Source organism: Poecile atricapillus, chromosome 2, assembly GCF_030490865.1.
Source record: "Poecile atricapillus isolate bPoeAtr1 chromosome 2, bPoeAtr1.hap1, whole genome shotgun sequence".
Classification (NCBI taxonomy): domain Eukaryota; kingdom Metazoa; phylum Chordata; class Aves; order Passeriformes; family Paridae; genus Poecile; species Poecile atricapillus.
Genome location: NC_081250.1, coordinates 32,968,804 through 32,992,725, shown reverse-complemented (window position 1 = coordinate 32,992,725; position 23,922 = coordinate 32,968,804). Strand labels below are relative to the sequence as shown.

The 23,922-nt window shown below is 38.6% G+C and overlaps 1 protein-coding gene across 1 annotated transcript; it reads left to right on the top strand.

Annotated features, from left to right (window-relative positions):
- Positions 1–4,775: 4,775 nt before the first annotated feature.
- On the top strand, positions 4,776–22,311 carry SPMIP4 (sperm microtubule inner protein 4). Its single transcript, XM_058831058.1, is given in 19 exon segments — positions 4,776–4,883; positions 4,885–4,910; positions 8,457–8,509; positions 8,512–8,570; positions 8,573–8,608; positions 10,009–10,155; positions 11,342–11,449; positions 11,788–11,847; positions 11,850–11,863; positions 16,856–16,885; positions 17,979–18,007; positions 18,010–18,162; positions 19,126–19,222; positions 19,443–19,572; positions 20,439–20,449; positions 21,513–21,611; positions 21,884–21,933; positions 22,087–22,241; positions 22,243–22,311. Coding segments are annotated over 19 exon segments (1,434 nt in total).
- Positions 22,312–23,922: the final 1,611 nt, after the last annotated feature.

The following is a 23,922-nucleotide window of genomic DNA, read 5'->3' as shown; positions in this document are numbered from 1 at the left end:
AAACAGTATCAGGGACTGCATGAGGAGGAGTGGAGAGGGAAGTGGTCCTTCTGCTCTACTCAGCCCTGGTGGGACCACATCTGGAGTACTGTGTCCAGCTCAGAACTGCCCAGAACAAAGGAGATGGAGCTACTGGAGCAAGTCCAGTGAAAGGCCACTGAGGTAATGAAGGGTCACACATTTCTCATATGATGAAATGCTGAGCAGGAACTGTGCAGCCTGGAGAAGAAGAGGCTCAGAGAGGATCTCATCAGCATGTACAACCACCTGAAGGGAGCTTGCAAAGATGGAGCCAGGCTCTTTTTATTTGTGCCCAGTGAGAAGACCAGAGGCAATGAGCACCAGCTGAAACACAGGATAGTCCATCTGAACATAAGGAAGCACTTTAGACCATGAGGGGGACTGAGCCCAGAGAGGGTGTGAAGTCTCTCTCCTTGGAAACATGGAGGCCTTGCCTGAGTAGGGGTTGCACCAGGTGACCATCAGAAATCCCCTCCAACCTCAAGCATTCTGTGATTTTATGATATCCATCTTTCCCTGACACCATTGCTCCATCAGCACAGGACATCCACTGCAGCCTGGTAAGGAAGCTATACAGAGATGTATCGAGGACCTTCATCACCCCAGTTAGTTTTTTCCAAAGAAATTCAGTAATGTGGAGATACAGGTGCCAGCAAAACACACATCTTAGGTACTGATAGATTTATATGTGTGATAGATAGGTTTACATTACCTTTTTGTGTGAAGATTTGGAGCGCAGAACTGATGTCTTAAGCCTTTTTCTTCCAGTCTATTATAACAGCTGAGGTAGCTCATTCCCATTGTATCTTAAAACCACAACTCTCAATTCTTCCATAGTATATTTTTGGAAGGAAATAACAGACATTTTTCAACAGTTGAGTAATTAATGAAATGAAGGAAAATATTCTGCTGAGCCTTTCCAAACATTCAGCTCTACAGTAAGATAGAGCATGAAAAAGACATACTGAAATAATTTTTTTTCAGAATATATTAAACTTGTGAACTTTGGAAATCACTGATACAGCTGTATCACTTGCACATGGCACAAACATTAAAGCTTAGCTCACTTTAATATGATGGCCAAGACATCCAGGTTAAAAACAAATCAGTGGTTCAAAATCATAATAAACCAATTACTGGCTTGAATGGCTATTAATAACACAGTAGTGCATTTGATAGGTATTCAGGAAAGCTATTTATGTATTATCACCTGCCAGAAGACATGCTCCCAGCTTTTTTTGTCACTGCTTTTCCAAGAAAAGTAGGACCTCCAGCTAGTTTTGCTCTCACTGGTGAAAAAAAAAAATCACTCTTTCCAAATGCATCCCTTTATTTGATGCCAATTCAAGCCAAACAAAAAAAAAAAAAACATTGAGAGAAAAGAAAAGGTCAGCAGAAGAAAGTAAAACAGATCAAAATCTATCACCATGTTTGTCAAACACAGGAAGGCAAAAACATCCAGCAAAACAGCTAACCAGAACCCAAACTCCACCAGTGGTGGCCAGCTCCAACTGTTTTGAAGGATGGTGTGAACATCCCACACAAGACCTTAGCAAAGAATAATGGTATCACCAAGAACAGGAATAAAAATTTGCACTTCACAGAAGTCCTGCTGTGCTGCCTGCCTTACTTGAAATACACTAGGATCAGCCAATTTATCAAGAATTGAGCCAACATCCACGTGACTTCACTCAATTCTTCCCAATCAAATTTTCTGAACAAACTGTCTTCATTTGTGGCTGTATTTATTGCTTCATTCAGGAGAGGTAAAACTGCACATGACCTACGTGTGTCTTGGATCCCAGCTCTCATGTGTGCTCTAACATCCTTCCACCCCATTCAACAAACACCTGCTGACATCAGCAGCTGCCTCATCCTACGAGGCAGAAGACCCCCCAATACACTCTTGTTGTGATGTCAAATACAACCAGAACACAGACCAAAGCACAGTCACAGTGCAGTGCACTGAATAAGAAGGTAAGCTTAGTTCAGAGTTCAGCCCTACACAGTCTCCTATTAACACTTTTCTTCCAAAGAGACAGACAATGAAGGTTGGGAAGAGAGGGGCTGATCTCCAAGTATTGTCTCTTCCTGTCTCCTGGAATCGTATTTTTTTAGGGTTCTGTAAGCATGATATTTGTTACATTTAGAAATCAATTTTTACTTAAGTATCATTTCTCAAAATAGTCATGTATCATTTTCCTATACCTTCCTACTTACTCCCACTGGGAGCTTTTCCTCAGCAAATCCTCCCAATGAGATAATTCATTCTCTTGACCATGGATTTCTGAAAGCTCTGTGGCTGAAATGTGTATGATGGTTGCTCCTGCTTTGGAGAGGTATCATCCTTGAAACTTCTGATTTGCTCTGCGGGTGATTTCCCCTGGATCAATCAGGACTTGTGATCTGGTCACTGAGCTAAAATCCCCTTTGATTCTTCTGCCAAGGAATTGGGCCAGTTTGCCAGGGAACAGAACTGGACAGGCAGTGTGGGCTCCTCTGCATGCACTGTAATGTGTCCAGAGAGTCCAGTTCTTAAGGATGTCCTGACCCTTGGTCTGGGTCCTGCTCCTAAAGGGAGGTGTCAATGACTACAAGTTTGAGGTCCCCGAGCCAGCCACCTGGAAGTTCTGTGCAAGGAAATGACTTTCTGAAGCTGAAGGCAAGTTTTAGGATTTGAATGGTGGTTCTGGACTAATGCAGCAGCAGGAACATGGGACATATATGTTCAGAACCCTTTTGATGAGGGTGTGTGGATTACTGTGAATCAGTGGTCCTGGTGCTGGTACACTGGGTAAGACTGCAGATGGGTTTAAGTCTGTATGTACACTGTGAATTTGAAGCTGAGTGCAGTCAAATCGTGATCTGGTGCTATGGATGACTGTTGAATGCTAGGAGACTGATGAAGTAAAATTGATGGCATAGATCCCTGCCTCAGTGGGCAGCTGCTGCCATGGAGTTGCAAAGAAGACCCATTAAATGTGGTACCTCCCTCTATACAACAGGTATATAAATGTGGTACCTCCCTCTCTGTACAACAGGCAGGGGCAAAAAATCTACAAGTCACAGGCTCCATCCATAATTCTGGCAGCCAGAAATAGATTTCTGAGAAAGGCTAATAAAGCAGATAGAAAGGGAATTCCACTGGGGTCTGAGCAATGTGGACTCAGAACTGCATTGCATTATAGAACCACAGCAGTTCTGCTGGAAGGAAAATCTGATTTCTGTTTCTTACCCACTTGCAGATTATGGATCAACAACTCAGAACATTTTTCTCATTGCAAGCCAGTTGTACTTGAGTCTGAGTCATCAGTGTAAGATTCCTGTGGTGTTCACATAGATACCATAGCAGACTTACCCAATACTCTATAAACTGCCAGCATGATAGAATTAGTTTAGGTTTTTTCATTTGAATATGCTATATCAAGTTATTTTCTTCAAAAACTCCCAGATGTCCTGGAAGAATAGGAAGAATAACATATTTCAAATATTTTCAAATAAGTTCCCTATTTTAATTCAGCAAAGCAAAATCTTTTGAATTTTACTAATATATGCCAGAGAACAAGAAGACTGGTTTAATATTCTCTTTGTCAAGCTTTGCCAAAGTCAGGATAACAAACATGTACCAGTCAGATGAATATAAATGGCTCTTTCTCCTTGACACTCTTCTCAGACTCTTCTTCCCATTGTAAGATCCATATCCAAAAGGTAGCAGATCATTAAGTGCAGAGCAACACAGAAGTCTTAAAAGTACAACTCAAAATGTAAGGAGGTAAAACAAAGGTCTCTCAGCCTTCTTCACACAATGAGCCGTTGGTTTTTAGTCAAAAGGAGTCTTGTCACAGCATGTGGAAAGTTAATTTAGTGCTTCCCTTTGTGACCTTACCTAGCCATTATTACACAGGGTGATTGTCATGGAGCAAACAGGTTCCTGAGGGCTTCCTCAGGATTGTCCCAGAAGAAGCAGGCACAGATACAAAGGAGCGCTCTGTGGGCTCTTGGTGGATGGGAAAGGAAGCAGTAGTGCTTCTTTGTCTACTTTGTCTAAGCAGTTCATGGTTTTTTGAGAAGATTATTTGTGAACCAAATCTTCATCTGATAGAAAGTAAAAGTCCTGGTGCTTTTGTCTTGCAGCTCAAGAGAGAGGCAATTTCTTTAGATATAAATGCCTGCATGAAATGCTGGAGAGCTCAGGGGTTTATACTGACCTAATACAACTCCTCCCCTCACAAACAGCTGATCAACCAGCATTGAAATGAAAATTTGATCAAGTGAAAGGAGGACATTTCATTTCCCTAAGCACAGATGTAGAGACAAAAAACATACAACTAAGGAAAAAAGTATTTTCTGTTAAAAGTATCATGAGTTTAATGTCCTTTTCAGAGTGGGATTGGAACTTTACAGTGGAACTGAACTCACCAAGTGAGACTTTCTGTGCATAAGTCCTTTTCTGTGCAAGTCCAAACTTTCTGCTAATACTTGAAAGCTTATTTCCAGTTTCTGTTCATCAGTAACACAAAGCAATAGTATCATACCTCTTTAATCTGCTTCTTTTCATTTTGCTTTTATGTTTATTTCATAAGCTGGTAAAAATAACCAGTAGCAGTAGTAAAAGCAACTATTGTTTCTTGTTTACACTTTCCAGAATTAGGCAGAACTCATCTGTTTTCTCCTTAGTATCCAGATGCAGTAACAAATTCTCTGGTATTTGGTATTTTATCCTGCATCTTCCCCTAAAAGTTCAAATATGAAACATGATGCTACTGCATAATGTGCTCCAACACTACCAAGAAAATGAGGGACCTGAAGTCCTATCAAAAGCCTTCAATTCAAATGTAGTACAAACTCCATTTCAAATTCCTTGCTTGTCCAACTGTCTCAAACGACAGGTAAGAACAGACCTTGCAAAGGAAAAATATTCCATTAGAAGTATTTGATATCAATTTACTGTTACTGAGAGTGTTTACTCATGGTTATGTTTTTCTGGCAAGACACATGTTTTTCTTTTTGCTCAAATGAAACAGTATCTTCTGCTTTGTGCAATAGTCTGTCAGTTCCCTGGGAAATATGTTCATTACAGCTGAAAAAAGGACTGCTAAAATAAATGATACTGTGGCTTTAGCATTCAAAATCTCCTGAAATAATTTTCATAAAGAATAAAATGAACATGTATATTCCAGTTCTAATTTGGGAAAAATGAGCATATTTCACAAATCAATCACCAACATTTATCACAGTCTCAACTCCTGTTTTAAACCCTTTTTTTTCCCTAGATTACAGTTTGACCTAGAATTACTGAAATGAACTTTTAAATTGAAGTTTAAAATTAAAGGAAGCTTGCATTTAGCTTTTTAATCATCAGCTTGTAATCAGGAAGTTTCAGGAATCAATGTGTTTAACTGCATTTTACAGGCCCAATTATACTCTTAGCTGGGGGACAGGATATGGCAGAATTCCTGCAACTTTTAAAGGTCTGGAAAGCTGAATTTCCATGCTGCTTGGTACTCATGATTTTTTTTTTTTTTTAAATCTAAATTTGTATTTTTACATACCTTAGAAATGCCAGAGTGAGCCTCAAGTCATCCAGCATTCTTTCATATGAGATTTTATCTCTATTGTTATCAAAATCAGTTCTTAATTTCCATCTTTCTGGCAGCCTTCTAGTTATCTACTATTGATAAATTCTTTCATTATTTGTAATGTCTCCTATCCAACATCTGAATTCCAGTCAGAATACTTTGATATTATTGGATTATCAAGCTTGTCAGACTGCGTCTTGATGCCTCCCACTTACATATATGCCCTGAGGCAAGTTTTTGGGTATTTCTTGAATTGCAGGAATTTGGTGGATTTCCACCTGCACTCTTTTAATTATTAATAGGCTTGAAAGTTTACTGAATTATAGACCTGATCTAAATTTTAATGAAAATCCAGGAAATAATCATCTTAGCTACACAGCATACCCAGTAAAAGGAAAAATTAAGCAATGCAACAGCAAAGCACCTTTCAGATGACAACTATGTTAGACCCAACTCTGAAACGCAAACATTAAGTATACAAAGCAAGGTTGTAATATTTTTTTTCTCTGTGACCATGAAAATCTGTATTGTAACATAGGTAATAAGCTACATTTTTCTACTGTAAACACACACATGAACTCACCAATCCATACCTGAAAAGAAGATGCTGCATGTTTTATAATATCATATATTTTTAAAATGTTGCATTTTTTTCCTAGTCACATAAATACATATAAACATAACATAAATACACATACACATACACATAAATACAAATGAACAAACAAACAAATTAATTAATTAATCAGTTGTTCTCAGCTTTTAAAAATAATTCATCCATTAATTTTATTACAATATTTTCTTGGACTGAAGCATTAGTTACCAACATTTGCCTAGCTAGACAGTGCCCCTGAAAAACCAGAAGCACATACATATATTTGAATAATGTTAGGTTGTATATATATATATACAAAGAAGGTATCCTATGTATTTTACACTATTGTCAGATAGTCAGATTCAGCATTGATATCCTAAGATTATGTGTACAGTTATTTATAGGCTTATTGGGAAACAGTTAATAAAAACAAATTCAGACAATCCCACTCCAAAAAAACTTGAATTAATTTCAAATCTTTATGCTGCTCAGTGACTGTGGCACTTGGCATGTTTTGTGAACTCTGTGTAGAGTGAGACAGTGGGTGCTGAGGATCTGAGGTGCAGAAAAAATACATTTCAGATGCTCTTTACTTTGGATTAAGGGTCCATTTGTGGCTGTGGTACCCTCTTGGCATATTTCTGGAACACAGCTTTCAGATAATTACATCCATAAGGAACCCAGTTCATGTACTCCAAGACCAAATTATTGCAAAACAAAGACCATTGGCAGATTCATGTCAAAGGCAGAGTCCCGGATTAAAGTGCCAGTATGAATAAGAACTCTCCTTCCAAGACCTGCTGGAAGCTGTTCACAGCACACATCCTCAAATGTGTTGGCTTCATGCACTGATAAAAACAGTTACTGGAGGCTTTGACAAGCTCATAATTTAAGACACTGTATTTTTACACTCTGGTTTGAGATCCACATGACATACAAAACAAATCTGAAGGGAGAAATGCAACTTTTTAATAATAAAGAAGATTCTAGAAAACTGATGTTCTGATCCCAGAACATTAGTTTTTTGGTGGTGTGAGTTTTTTCTCAGAAGAAAAGAGCCAGAAAGCTAGAAGTTGTCTGTCAGAATTCAGAATAAATCTACTATTGTGGAAGTTAGAAATTCTAATAGTCTCTATTAAATCATTGTCTATAGTACTGAGACTCTTAAGGATTGTCACAATAGACAATTTAAAAATATGTTCACCTTAGCCCTTTTTTGATACTCTCTGGGCTGACACATTTTTTAATGTGTGATTGAGATCTCAAATATCACTGTATCAGCATTGGCTATAAATGTTTCTTTGGGAGGAGACTTGTAAATATTTTAAATTTAACACAGTCCTGTTTGAACCGAATAGATGATCAGACCTTTGTATGCAATGCTTCTCTTTTATGTCTAAGGTAAAGTGGTTGTTCTGCAGCTTGGTTGCCTATTGACAGCAGTCAACAGGAATGATTTATTAATGTTTCCAGTGTGAGTTGGCTTAATGAATACAAACGTCACAGCCACACAGGTGACTTGGCATTACCTGACTACTTTCAGATTGGGGGCAAAATTTCAGATAGAACTTGTAATTGAATACTTGAGTTCCTTCAGAAACTGAGAAACAGAAAGTTTTCTGATACTCTATGGCACATCAGATTCCTATTTTGGCTCATCATACACATCAAATTGCTTGATTTCAAATTACACCAATGGATGGAAATGTACAGAGTATCCTCAGCCTCTAGCACATCTATGTTAGCGCCCAGCACAGCTTTCCTTCAGTATGAACCACAGCTACTAAACAATAACATTTCTCACCCCTCTCTAGAGATGGAGAGGGGAAGTTTTCAAATGTATAAATAACAAATTCTGAAATCAGTGGGAATTAGATGCTAAAGCTTCCATCTGTGCTACTGCATATATTTGCTGTCCATATGCTACTTATATAGCACTGCGAGTGCAGGTATGTATGTGCTGGCAGCTGATACTCAATTACACTGCAAGATGCACATGCTGTACATTATCTATCACCTTCTTTCTTCCTCTCACTGACCAAAACATAATCGACTTGACCCAACCTTCATTAAACAATTGCCAGTCACTCTTGCACTAACTTCTCCTAGTGACAGTTCATCCTAATAGCATTAGTCAGAATAAGCTGTAAAGTCAGAGTCATGAAAATAGAGCCAAGTTGTCATTGTTTTAAAGACTTCAGGTAACCATCACTGTTGCTGCTATCAAAAGACATTTTGGTTTTGTTTTTATTTTCTTTCAGATATAAAGAGTTCAGGAAATTCCTTCATTGCTGCAAGCTTCCCTGAAGAGCAGAAAGGAACACGGAGGAATTACTCTGCATGTACTGCCAGAAGACAACTGAGCAAGGGAAAAGGATCTCCATGTACATTTGTTAAGGATGTGCTCCCTATGGTAGTTGAGAAGACCCTCAGCCAACACAGGCTAGACATACTTCTCACAGTCAAAATGTTTAAGTGAAGTGCATTCACCAAGATAAGCACCAGGCAGAGAAATTGTTGGACAGCAATTGAGACTGAGATGTACAAATATCTGCATGGGCACTTCAAGCTTTTAATTTTTTTTCACAATGCCCTAAATATTAATGTGGAAATATATTGGTACTCATAAATCTCTACACAGTATTTTGCTGAAACACTTGAACTTCCAAATTTCCATATTTATTTTTTGCCCATCATCTGGTAACTATTTACTGTTGCCTATTGTCCCAAACACCCTTCCCAAATGTAAAGATTTAACTTTTGGCCTAATTTACAGCATCCACAAATACCATAGGCATAAACATGAAAAGTCACTGCTCAGCTTTTTCAGAAGGTTGTTATAAAAGAAGAGATATGTCTAGAAAACTGAGCTGAGGAGCTGCTGAGGAGCTGTTGAGGAATGGTTTTGGAATTAGGGTTCCCTTTCCTAGACTGTAACCACAGCCACTTTGCTCTTTAAAATATACTGAGGTTGGTGCCGCTTCCACTGAAACCAGTTCCAAGTCTTCTTTTTCTTCACGACAGCATAACTTAAAAAAATAAAAAAAAAAAAAAACCTAACTGAAAGATAGGCAAATGATGATGCCAAATCTCGGTTGTTCAGAGGCTCCTGTAGGATTCAATCACCGTTACTGACTTACAGGAAAGCTTTGAAAGCACAGCATACTGCTTAGGGCTGACTCAAAAAAGTCCAAGGATAGCCCTCCATCCTGCAGCCTTTCCTGAACAACAGTAATGGAAGATGTGGACTAGAATTCAAAGAGGAAAAACATGATTCAAAGATTGGAAACTTGCCTTTCTGTCCTTGTTCTCCTCTCTGTTATCATGAGCTAACTTTCATATGAAATGATTGTAGAAAATTCCAATTTGGAAGGAACCCATATGCATTACCAAGTCCAACTCTCTGCTCCTCACAGGACTATCTAACACTAAACCATGACCAAGAGCATTGTCCAGGTGGTCCTTGAACTCTGACAGACTTGGCGCCATGATCATTCCCCTGGGGTGTCTCTCCCAGTGACTGGTCACTCACCAGTGGAGAACCTGTCCTGAACTTTCTCTGATGGACTTTCATGCCATTCTCTCACATCCTACCATCTCTGGTCACCAGACAGAGGAGATCAGCATCTCTCCCTCCACTGCCTCCCTTGAGGAAGATGTAGACTGCATGGAGGTCACCTCTCAGCCTTCTCCCACTTGAACAAACCAAGTGACCTCAGCTGCTCCCTGTAAGTCCTTCCCTGGAGACCTTTCATCATCTTGCTCCCCTCCTCTGGACACACTCTAACAGTTTGTTGTGCTTCTCACATTAAGGCACCCAAACCAGCACAGAGTGCTCGAGGTGGGGCTGCACCAGTGCAGAGCAGAGGGGGACAGTCACTGCCCCCTCGCTCAGCTCACTGCACTCTGCTGGATGCAGCCCAGGGTACAGCTGGCCCTTTCAGCTGCCAGGGCACTCTGGTGACTCTTGTACAGCTTGCCATCAACCCAAACATCAGATCTCTTTCCCCAGGGCTGCTTTCCAGCCTCTCATTGCCCAATCTGCACACACGACCAGGGTTACCCCATCCCAGGGGAGAGTCCAGCACTTGCACTTGTTAAAGGATGCTGATGGGACTTCCATCCCAGAACCATTGCAAGGTGCTGTGATCTCACAGTGATAGAACAGGCACAAGAATGTATAATGAGCTTGAAACAAGAATTTTAATTGCTCTTGTGTTTGTCCTTTCTGAATATGCAATCCTGTGGATTATTTGTTCTCCAGGCACACTAGTGTAGAGCACCTAACTAATACAAGTGAATCCCATGCTGGAGGAAACAAGAGGTCCAGAAACAAATCTTTCCTATTCCACAAGGTGGAAATTGCCTAGGTGGAATATAGTCTATGTCTCTACATTCCTACATTCACATTGCAAGCCACGAGAGATTTTGGCCAACTCAGGCATAGTACCTCATGAGAAAGTAGATGAGTTATAGCAACTATATGTCCCATCTCAGAAAACCAGTGTAGCAGTCAGAAAGGGAGAAGAGGTTAGCAAGATACTTCATAAACCTATGTTAATGACATCTATTTGTTATTTGTTCTGGACAACTCTCACAGTAAAATGTTACTGCAGGAGAATTGTTCAAAGCATAAAAAGGTACCCATAATCCTGAAGGTGCTACTCTAGGGCAAAGGAAAGTAACCTTCCTTCCGTACTAACTTTCTGTAAAACACAGAAAACAGGCAAGCAACAAAGCTACAGTAACCCCAACAGTAACAGTTTCACTGATCTCAAAATGTACCAGAGATACAGGCTAGATGTTAATAAAAAGCTTAATCTATTGCAAATAATTACAGAGTAAAAAGGTGGAGTGGGCAAAATTCAAATGAAGTGTTTTTGTGTTTGTGCCTCGGATAGTACTGGAACAAATTTCAGTGGGGAAAGTATAAGAAGCCTAAATAAATATGCTTATAATAGGATCTGTAAATAAAACTTTAGAAAATATCCACAGTGAGAATTAATTGAACTGCAAGGCCTTTTTTCTAATGCCATGAAAATCTTACTGATTATGGCTGATCTTTCCACCTGCATTTCCACCATTTTCACACTCTCATTTGCTCTCTGTTTTTGGTTTTACTTTTTTGGTGTGGAGCTGTTTTCAGATTGTTGTCAGTGAAAAGCACCATGCAGTTTGGTTGGATTCTGTGAGCCCTTTGGTATCAGAAGGAGCTGAAAGTGGTCCCCAGAGTGTAGAAATACTTAGTTTTAGGGTAAGAAGTTGGTGCCTGTACCTATTTGAGGCATTCCCATAGCTCCTGTAGAGCGTTAGGTGTGTGTGGTAAGGACCTGTAAGAGCCAGGCTTCCACAAGGCAAAATGCTCAGCATTCTCAGAAACTTTAAAGTCAGGCATGGGTGCTCAGCACTTCTCAAAATTCAGCCCTGCATGATGTAGATTTTGAAACAGGATAATTTCCTCACTAGCAGCATCTAGGAGTTTTGATATTAGAAGTCCCCTATGAAATCAAGACAAAACCATACCAATTTATTTGGATTTTTATAAGGAAATAGAGCATAAACTTTATAAATTTATGTGTTTTCTTTGCACAGAGGCTTCCTAATGAACAACACTATGCTGTCACTCAGCTAGAAAAAACAAAAATTACGTGTGTATGAATGACGAGCTGTAAGTTTAAATTTTCAGTTGACCATATTGTGAAGTTAGTGAATATAGAAGAAAACTGAATATTCATTCTGCTCTGATTATGTGAAGTGCAGCTATGATATGAAATCAAAGGGCTGTGTTCTTTAAAAAGGGATTAGCTAGTAACAAAGGACAGCAAACACAGTTGGGAAGGAACTTCAGAATACAGCACTGTGCCACTTCAGTTCAAGTAGCTCTTCAACAAGGATCTCCAAGTTTGCTTTATAGGTTGCCTATATTTATCAACTAGTAATACTCAAAAATATTAACCTTTCTATTTGTTAGAATCCAAATCAAACTGGATCTAAGTAACTGGAAATAACTGAAGCAATCATGACATCATATGTATTTCCATCAATTTTTCTCATATATATATATGTATTTTTGGAGGAGACTTTTAATAATCAGGGATTATTTTCCTCACTGGTGCTGTTCAAGAGGTATTTCAGTTAATTTGGGTGCTGTGGGAGTTTTGCAATCCAACATTTTGCCACTTGATGGCACCAGAAAAACACTTGATCAAACTATTAGGATTTTAGATTAAGGTAGTTTGAAGCATAGATGTAAATCCTTCAAAAAGAGAAAATAAACAACCTCTTATATAAGCATTGATAAGTATATTAGAAACCTGAGAATAATTCTGTGATGATTTCACAGTTAACTTTACAGGGCTGTGAGATGCATTCCTAATGGCAGTTGCTCACCAGAATGGATCAGCCAGGTACTCAAGCTGAGGAAGAGATCACAGCACCTTTCTAGGGATTTTCTCCCTTAACAGGAAGCAACCAGGGACTGCTGTGACTCCATGCCCTTGTACCAATTACATAAGGAGGAAGGAGATTTTACAGGAGTAGGTCAAATTCTGCCCCTGTACACACTGAAAAGTATATAACCTTGGACTCTGAATATTTGATCAACAGATCATTAAAATGCTTTCTCCGTTATTATGCACTCATATCTTAACCTGAAATGTGCTGGGTCTCTAAAAACTTTTTCAGTTGTCCTAGTTTAAGCATTTTCTTTCCCCATAATAATCTTTTCTTTAAAAGACCTATAAATTGAAGGAAATGTTATGTCCTTTAGAACAGAAAGTGAAATACACACACAAAAAACACTTCTACGTCCATAGTCCACGGTCTTTCAGAGCAAATATTCTTCCTGCCATGAGGAACTATTAAATGGTGACAGCCACATGGAACCTTTCCTGAAAAATACACTCTGAGTGGTGCTAAGCAGACCTACCTGGGAAATATTAACTCTCAGTTTATTTACTTTACAGCCTGTGAGGGCTCCTTTAAGCCATTACTGTCTTTTGTGGGAAATTAATTACAAGGTATTTGCAATAACTCTTTACACTTTCATGCACCAACAATGCCTTTGTCTTAAGGATGAACACTGTCTATCCTTGTGCAGTTTTGCACACTGTAATCAATCACTGACTGGGTGCAGATGTGCTTTGCTAAGTGCACTGGCAGTGGGTCACATACATATGCCCTCCCAGTCAAACTTACTGGAGAAAAGTAGTTGCCTCCTTGCTTCCATAGATGTAAAGGGTCCTCAAGTTTACATCAAACAAGACCACAAAATCTGGGAAAAGCCTTGAAAAACACCTTTCAGCCACTGCCAAGAGCCTTATTTATACACACACATCAGGCTAGAGCATTGGCAGCTGTCCTTCCACTGACAAGCCACACCAGTAAGGTTTCCAGTAGGTTTAGTGACAACATAGAATGAATTAAAATAGTTTCCTTTTTGGTTCTGATTGTGTTTTGGTTGTTTTTTTGGTTTTGTTTTGATTTTTTTTTTTTTTGCCCTGTGGGTTTCAATACGGTTTTGCTGTTTATTGTGCCACAAAGTATTTGCATTCCTCTGGCTGTCTCCCAGCTCCTTGACCCATGGTGGCTCCCAGACCTGGCCATGGTGGCAGATACCTGACCAAGCAGGTTTTAAGGTTAGGCAAGATAAGTGATTGCCTTCCTTTCCAAGAATAAAAGGCTGCAGAGAAAGCAAATTTACACATTTGCAACAATTTATTCTCCAGTTATAATTTTCTTTTTGTGAAAATTGGCAAGAGTGATACATCTGATTCTCTTAATAATTTACAGAATATATGGGAAAGTAACAGGAAAGAGAAGCAAAATTTTCTCTGGCCTGATCTACGAAAGAAGGTGAAGGTCTTGAGGCTCCCCATGCTGCATCCCTTTCAGGCCAAAACCATACCTGAGCAAAGAAACAGATCTTTAGAGGCCCCTAGCATGTGTCAGAGAGTAAGAAAGTAGTACTAAGTGGGAGACCCTCACTAAGGTCACACGGGTTCCAATGTGTCTCTTATTACTATTACTGAACAAATGCATCTCTCCACTTAATAATCTGACATCACGAGGGAAGATGCAGAGCTACTGCACAGGAGCCAGAGTGTCCATAAGGACACTCTCTCATGTGAAACTTGATTTATGCCTATTTTATCAAAAAGTGTTTGAAGAGTGCTCACAGTGTGCTCGTTGCTAGGGAAATGAGATGGTGTCCATCTGCACAACTCCCTGAATTTGTTCTGGGTCTTTCCAAAGTGGGAGCATAAATCCCTCCACCACAAGCCTTGACTTCTTTTCAATAGACAAATTCCATATGCTCTATGGACTGAACATATAGGGGCAGATGATATAATACTGAGCAACTGTTTCTTGTCTGCAGCAAAAGTCTAATAGAACTTCAGTGAAAACAGTTCCAGATTTTTAAAAACTGCTAATATCTTACTTTCTTTCCAGGAAAAGGTCTACCTTTCTTCTTTCTCTTCTGCCTTCCATTCTGGGTGGCTTCAGGCTTGAAAACCAATATGAGTTTTAAAAATATAAAAAATATTCTAAACTATCTACTCTTAAACTTTGCTGGCTGTTACAACTTGAGCTCACAAACCTTCTCTAAATCATGGCAGTCATGAAAATGCACGTTCATCCTTATTTTATTGCTGTTGTTAGATATTAAAATTAAAAGTGATTTACAATGGTAGTAAAGTAGTTCTGCCATGCCAAAGCTCAAAGTAGATTGACTGTCCTTATTTATGTGTATGTGTATCAGCAATATGTCCAATTATTGCAGTGAAAAATGTAGCAAATCACACAGTAACACAACAAAAAATGGAAATTGAAAATACTTAGTATTTCTTTTCAATTCACATTTTGTTACAGTTGCATTATTGTAACAATGTATATTGAAAAGAAATACAAATAAGTGTTCTACATATCTACAGCACTGGTAGATACACACCAGTTCTAACAGTAGAAATGGAAAATCAATTAGAATTATCCATGGAATAAACTTTCAAAGATTGCTGGTCTGCAAGAAGAGCCTTTCTATGAAGGCTTCCCATTCTTAAGACAAGACACGAAGTTTGAGTGAGAGTCCCAGCTCATTATAAATGTAACAATATACAAATGGTTGCCAGAATTCAACACTTTTAAGTCCTGTTATCTTTGTAGCATCACACATTAAAAGTAGATCTTTTGTTCAGCTCAGCTGAGGCATGAGTTATGCTGGCACAGCAATTTGTGAGATATCACACCTCATGTTGATTGCAGTGAGTCCCATAGCATCACAGCACAGATTTCATAATGAAGTACAGGACTTCTGTATCTTGTATCAGAATGTGTGAATAAAATTGATCTGGCTGTTGAAATTTATCTTTAAAACATCCATGTTAGTATGGAAATAAATAAGCACACCACTGTATTTAAACTCTTTGTGTGAAGGGACTTATTTCCTCTTGGTAACTCCGCAACACCTATCTTTATGGAGACCAATCCAATGATGGAGTGGCCCAGTTGCACCCTGAGTCACAGATGACTTGAAGAGAGCTTGGGTGCAGCTCCCATGTCACAGCTATGCCACTAACCAGGCTACTGAACAAACCCCAGCCAAGGGTGGAAGTTCCTCTCACAGGAACTGCTAAGGCTGAAACAATGGAATCCCTGCAGGGCCTATTAACATCCCAACAGTTTTATATCCTCAAGCTGAGCAAGGGGATGAGCCCTGAGAAGTTACCATCATCTCCTGAGAAGTTACCATCATCTCCTGCTTGGAAATGAATCTGGGACATCTTCTCATTGAGGAAAACAAGGGGTTTTAGCAATATGCAGATTTTGGTATACAGCTTTTGAAGAAACAAGAAATATTGTGTGACAATGTACAAATAATAAAGCTTTAAAAAGGGCTCTCATCTGACATCTCCTACCCATTTACAACAAAAACCCTTTGAAGCAAGGCCTGGTAGATAGGCCTATTTTATGAACTATACAAGATTTTGGAGCACTAGGTGAACCACTTAGATTTGCCCAGTAATATTTACTTTAGGCATTTGTTTTATTTTTTATTATACCACAAAGAACCATTAAGCAAATTAATTACTTTTTCAGCCTTAGATATTTTTCTGACTTGGTAAAATTGCCAAGAGACTCTTAGCTATGCTTAGTGATTAAATTCTTGCCCTTTAAAGTAGTGTTTTATTTTGCTTGCCTGTAAAAAAAATAAGTCTCCAAGGTAAAATATAAATAATGTATCAGCATGATATAAATATAAAATATAAAAATTTCTCAGCAAGTATAAACAGGGTATGTTTTTTGTTTTGCATTACTAATAAAAAGATTTTTTTAATTTATTTTTTGTACTAGTTGTACATGCCAGTGTTGACTAATATACAGCTTATTACACAGAAGTCTATGAAGTTAGATTTTTTTCCTTCACTGTTTTAAAAAGACATTCCACACATCACATGTTCCTTCTATCTTTTCAGTCTTTGGCACCTGGCAATACAAACCATTCCTCATGCAATGAGTGGTATCAGTGAGAACACTGCCTACACTGCTTACACGTTGATTTGTCCCTAATGCATATTGACTGCACTGATTCAGATAAAGTGTGGGAGATGCAAATGAGAGTAGGTCACTTCAGGTAAGCTATTACATTTCTTCCCTAATATAGGCTTCCCAAACCACCAGACACTTTGGCTAGGTGCACTTCACCTGTATCTTATCTTTCCTTAATGAAGTAAAAGGGCAAGTTTTTCCTCTCACTGCCAAAATTGCACAATGCAGGTTCCTTGGCAATAAGTAGCAGCAACACTATGAGGAACAAAAATCTCTCTCTTGAATGAAGAATGCAATGATTAGGTTTAGAAGATTAACAGTGTTTACCCAGCACATGCACTCTTCTAACAAATACTGATCTTGCTGACTTGCCTATGATCTAATTAGGTTTTCTTGGCTGTGTTGTTCATGGCCTCTTTACCTAATGTGAATTAAAGTGTTTGAGAGCAACTATAAAGAACAACTTCTCTCTCAGAAAGCAGATTTATGAGAAAGAAACCTCAGAAAAGTCTGGCTTGGTAAGACCTCATTATGTCATGACACACAGCTCCAGGAACTGAATTAATCTGGCTCCTGTACAAGACTGTGACTTTGCTTTACACAGCAACTGGGGAGAAGGTGTTTGCTCTCAGTAAGTTGCTGTATGCGGTGGTGCTAAAGTTAAATGAATCCAAACAGGGTGCTAGTCTTTCTTACTGGAATAAACCACTGCTTTAATTGTCCTCAGATTTCATTATTCTCCTGATTTTATTTAGTCTTAAATTACTCTACCACTAAAATTTTATAGCTGAAAAAAACAGCCACAGGAACATGGGCTCTCCATGAAATCCCAGTTCTCAGTATCCCATAAAATCTCCTGTTTAGCTTTATTCTCCTTCCTCACAGAAATAAATGTCATCTTACAGACAAATTTTGATTACACAAGCACAAACTCAGTATTAATTGGAGCTTTGCAAAAATCTTTAATTCCTTTAAGCCACATAAAAGTAAATGAGAATCAGTATGATTGATCATGTAAAAAAGCTTCAAGGGCAGGATCATTGGAAATTCTTTGCAGGGTGCAAGCAAAAGGGGACTAATAAACTAAGATATCACTTTTTTGATTCTCACATCTTTCCCCATTCTTGCAAAGAATGTTATCTTTGCAAGTTATATTTAATCTAAAGCCCAGTGAAATGTGAAATAAGGAAATTTTCTTTCTTTCTGTCCTCCTTCCTAACAACTTAAACCAACCCAATACCACTGTGCCTGCCATTTTCCCCCTCTACCTCTACCCCACACACATTTCTAGGTACACCATGTTCCCAAACTTCAGATCACCTCAGGGTTGATACACTGGGATCAAGTCAAGCAGTCATCAACCTTTCCATCCCAGTATCTCTAGCAAGACTTTTGACATGGTTGTTCTGAGGAAGACCAGAGGTAAGAGAGAACCCTGTTGGTTTAGCCTTTATTCTTGAAACTTACTTAAAAACACTATGGCAGCCATGACGATTGTCTGCTGAAGTCTAACAGAATCTGAGGATACCAGTGGTCATGGTAAGCACCTTGGCTTAAAATAAAGCTATATGTGCTGATAATTGCAGTCTCATGGAGGATGTCTCAGCACTGAGAATAAAAGCAACTCATGCAGCCTGAGCTATTAGCACAGCTGCCATTCCCCACAAAAGCATGATGGATCACTTAGTGTGTGATATCTTCTGCCAGACAACTAATCCTACACAGTCCAAAACAGGGAAAGAAAAATGGGGAAAAAAATCATCAATGGGACCAAAAAGTAGCATTTTTTGGGTCAAAGTCATGCCTACCACCTTTGTTGGGGTGAACAGAAATACCCATGAAATAAGAGCTGAATGATTTAAAACATTTTATCACTACACCAATAGGAGAACAAGATCCAGAGAGAAAAAACAATTCTTCCTACCCCTTATGAAGTCTGAGATGAAACCCTTAGACATCTACAATTTGCAGAACACTATGTAAGCCATCATGATTGTGACCACAAAAGAAAGCTTACATAGCTTTCCCTGACTACGATATGTGACCACCATGGAGAACTTGATTCCAAGTTATTTGACCTGAGTTCAGCATAACTACATACCTGTTGAAACTTCCACTTGAGTACTAATACTGTAGGAAATATACTTTTCCACCAGATATTACTTTTATTAGCATTTGCTATACCGATAACTGAGGGAGAGGAGGGTGACAACGTTATTTCAATTTCAAGGTTATTTAAAATAGTCTTTTTCCATACAGCACACATATTTGGTTTATACCTTGCCTATTTCTTCTTATCCTTCAGCTTTCCAAGTTTGTCAAAGAAAATGGTCAGAGATATTACCCAAATCCACCAAAGATAGTGACCCCAACTCCATTTTAAAGAGCTCAAATATAACTTTTCTCCAAGAATAACAAATATGCTACAAAACACTGAAAGGACTCTGGAGATCACAACATACAGTCAGGTATTCACAGGGAAGCAATTTTTCTTAAATTAATTTAGTTGGAATTGCAATGTGAGACCACAAATTATTAGCCCCTAAATTTCTCAAAGACATTGATTTTTTTTGTTGTTATTTAGTAATAAAGGACACATAAACTGTAAATTATCTGAGGTTTTTCAGAAGGATATTGAATTAGTTCTGTTTTTCCTAACACATAAAAATCTGTGACAATAAAACAAGTCTCTGTTTAGGAAGAGTTACAATATATGGCCTTATCCTGGATAACTATTACATAAAAGCAGTTTGCAGAATGACTGGAGAACTAGATGAAGACACAGAACTAATAAATACTGCATTTACTAAGAATCTCATGCTTCCACCACAAGTAATACTGGCAAGAGTATTATCTGATTCAGCTACCAGAATTAAGCCTTCTCTTTGACAATACTTAAGCACAGGGCTAAGCTCACTCTAAAGCAAAGGCAAAAGTTCAGAATACTAGATCAGTCCTGACACAGCTAGTTGACAGAACTCCTATAATGGATTAATGACTTCTTCAGGGTTTGCAGGATGGGAAGTTACTGTGATTATCTGCTTACTTTTTATCTTAACATTTTAAGTTGGCACCAACACACAGCAGCAATTCAAAAGACCTTTTGCCTTAAGTAGTATGTGAAACAGCATCCATAAAATGAGTTGGCAGCTCTCATGTGAATGGGGCAGCACTACAGAGACTGAAATGTATTGGCTACATGTTCAGCTGCTATTAATCAGGACAGTCTGACTGAACTCAGCAATTTACTGTCCTTATTGCACTATGTGTTTGATAAGTGACTTATTACCAGTGCAGACTACTGTTTCCTCACTAACTATACCAGTTTAAGTTTGGCAGAGTTTCTATGATTTATACTTCTCCATTTGCATGAGTGATTTGTCTTTCTTCCTCCAGGGTGCATCAATAACATTATCAGATTCTATTTTAATGCCAAGATTTACTCTTAAGGATGTATAAAACTATACTGAAAAACTCCATGTTTGTTGTCTTCACCACTTCATATTCTCTGTGACCTGTATAAAAGTGAAAAGATATTATCCGCATTAAATGTGACTCATGCAAGCAGAGCATAATACGGTATACAAGCAGAGCAAATCAAGTTGAGAGTTGTGTTTTGCTAATGCATCATTACCTGTGATGGTTTTATATACACAGCTCTGATTGATTGTAACTCTAAGCAATTGTAACTGACTCAGCAATTCTGCAGGTAAAACAGAAGGAACACATTCCTGCTCTGCTGACTCTATACACTTCCAGATTCTAACTGCATGGACTTACATAAAGCAGAGCAACTAAGTAAGGTGCTGCCATTTTCTTAGTGATAGTCCAAAATGCCCCTGGATAAGAAGTCCTCCAATTGTTCTGCTTTTCTTCTATTGGATTAAAACAAACCCAAATAAGGAAATCCCTTCTGATTTACATTTCACATTTTCTGATGCATTTACAAATTTCTGATAATTGAATCCCTATATCTGAAATGGAAAAGCTGTCTAACTTTTTTTCAGTGTGATGAAGAAAACAAAATCTTTTGCTTTATGATAATGAACACTTCAAACAACACTGTCTCTGAAATTAAAATCCAGACCAACACCTTACATAATTCAAAACTGAGCAGTTTTATTGCCCTCTAGCTTCCAAAGTGTGATTGGCAGAGGCCTACCCTGGGTCATGATGATTTACCTGAACAACACTCATCCACTTAAAGCTTACATATGATGAATATCAAACACTGAGATTGTTCAGCACAGTAATTGCTGAAGTTAATTCTTTGGCTACGGGACTCAAATGTAACTTACACTTCAACAGTTCCTTTGGCTCTGCACCAGGATCTGAAGCTTCAACAATTCAAATGATTCATAAAGGTCAACAGCATGTGAGCAGTGGATCAAACTGTGGTTGAGAAAGATAAAAAGTGTCATGCAAGTGAGCATCCTTAAAACTACCTGCAGCTGTTCCTAAAAGTTAAAAACACATTAATTCCAGTCACCATTTAAACTATTGCTCATATGAGAAGACAGATGCTTATAGATCACAAGACCCATTTACATCTTATTTACCAAAGTGGAACAGAATATTTTATTTTCCAGAGCAAAAGGTGTGACTCTGAGCTCCCTATATGACAGGGCCAATAGTGAAGGTCTGGGCTGCTTCTCTTTGAGCAACCTCTAACTGTGCTTTTTCACTAGTCATGATCAATGGTCTGCTAAAATAAGCAGTCCCTGCTAAGAGACATAGATGGCAGTATAAATCCTGCTACTTTCTTCATAAAGAAACATTTCTGATGGTCTGTCACAAGTGACACCTCTTGAAGGGTGCACTGCCTGCTTATTTCAAAGTGAACATCCCCATGAATCAATTCTGCAAGACTGGTACTCCTTCAGATGCCTTCACATGTACTCAGCATTGCCACTGTTGTCACCAGCTACTAAAGCACAATGCTGAGTGAAATAAAAAGAGCAGCCAGCCTCAGTCATCAGTGCAAAGTGACAGAAAGCACAAACAAAAAATGGGATGTGAGCCAAGAGCAGGACACTCTGTCTCAGACATGCTACCAGAAAGTTCCTTACCTTGAATCAAGCCCAACAATAAACAATCATCTGTTGCAAAAAGAAGGACTGTAGAGGCGGTAGCTTTCAGGAAGGCCCAAATTTGAATCCCTTCCAAAATCTGCATGTTCACTTTCCTATGAAGATTTCAAGCCCAGATATTTGGATGAACATGCAATATGGGAAAACCCAGTTAGCCCAAGTAAGCCAAGCTTACCATTGGATGTAAAGCATGAGGAAAGTGGAATTTTGCTGCACAGACTTTGGCATCAAGAAACATGTCTGCCTGCATGAAAACTAGAGGATGGGCCAAGAGAGATAACACTGCCTGAATAGATACCTAGCTATGAAGTTCCTTAGCACCAGACAGTGCTGATGGAGCTGCAAGATTCCTTCTCTAAGACAGCAGCACAAAAACATTTACATGATTCTGTAAAAGGGAATAGAAAAAATTCTCACAGATAACACTACTGAGAGAAAGAGACACAAGAACTATGGTTTCAATACTTTTTTATTTCTTTAACTGGTACATTCTTTTAAAAATGGAATAACAAATAAAAAGAATTTCAGTACAAATTGTCTAGCCTTTCCCAGAGAACCACAATAAATTCAAACTGTAAAGAGAAGAGCAATACGAGTATCCCAGGACATGTGCAGGATATTTGAGAACACTAGAAGAGTTTGAGCTAGAGGCTGTGAAAACATGACTATCCTAGAGAATCACATTGGTGGGATAAACACTGGTTTGGAAAGAGTTGGTTCATTGAAGGCCAAAAGGATTAATAAATGAGCTTTACAGTCTGACTGGGAATAAACTTAGGGTGGGTGTGACAAGACAATTTTTAATGTTAGCAGCAGGGAGCTTCAGGAATAGCTGAGAAGCAGAACAGAAAAGAGACTGCTTCTGTTTATGAAAGGAGCCACGACACAGTTGCCAACAACAGCTGGGAATCAGAGTTATTGTCCCAGTAAGGCTCTTTGCAGGCCCTCCCAAACACCAAACTTCCAAAGGATCCTCTGCTACTCTGCAGGGGGTCAAATGCCAATAAAGACAGCACTGCCATGCACACACGGGGACAAACGTGATTCTTATGAGCTATGGAATTTCTTCATCTGTGCACAGCATATTCTCAAAGTCCCTATGCTCTAAGGCTGACTGTGGCCTCTCTAAACACACATTCCTATGTCAGACGATTGTGGCTTGTGTTTCAGACTCTTCCCTCACCTTTTGCACTCATTGTCTAAGACAGGAATGTTTCAGAAAGGCCACAGAGACTGTGTTTAAACTGAAGGGAAATCTGGGACGGAGAATAGGATTTAATAGTCCCTCCAGGGATTTGAAGAACCTTTAGGATAAATCAGGAAAACCACCAAAAACATGTAATATGTTATTAGGAGTCAGGCCTAGATGGCTGAAAGTGATCAATATAATAGCCAGGGATTAAAAATGAGCATTAACTTGGGGGTTATAAAAAAAAAAAAAAAAGACCAAGAGATAAGGCAAGAACAGCTCTGGATTCCTGAGACGTGTGAACAAAATTCAACTAAACAACCATCCACAAATACAATATATTTAAACATCTTGAATAATTTTTGTAAAGATTTTTGAAAATAAGGAAGCAGTAAAGGAACCTTTTGTGGAAAGCAATCTCATAATAAAATGCAAAGAATACACTTAAATTGCTATTTTCTGTGTGCTGACAGATTTATGATGCTGCTACACAGATTTCAGGAACATAATATTGGAACAGCTTTTTCAGGAACAACTCATATTAGTTCAATGCATATCTTCAGAAGCTGCAGCCAAGTGGGGATTGGAGAAGCAGAAACAGCCTACAGACATTCATTAGGGTTTTTTTTAAACACTTAGTTAAATGAGGGATTATTCAGTTATTTCCTAGAAAGAACCTGAAGAGGGAGCAAAATACCATTGTGTTTTTCATTAAGAATTTTTTCATTGCATTCCTCTAAGCAGTCCCATCAAGGAATCAGATATATTTCCCTCTACCTTCAAGCAAATCACCAGAGTTCAGGAGACTGGAAGGATCATATTCTGAATATATGGCTCAAACAGAACCTGGCATCCAGCTAGTCCTTATCCACTGAACTTTCCCTTACAAAAAAGAGATACTAC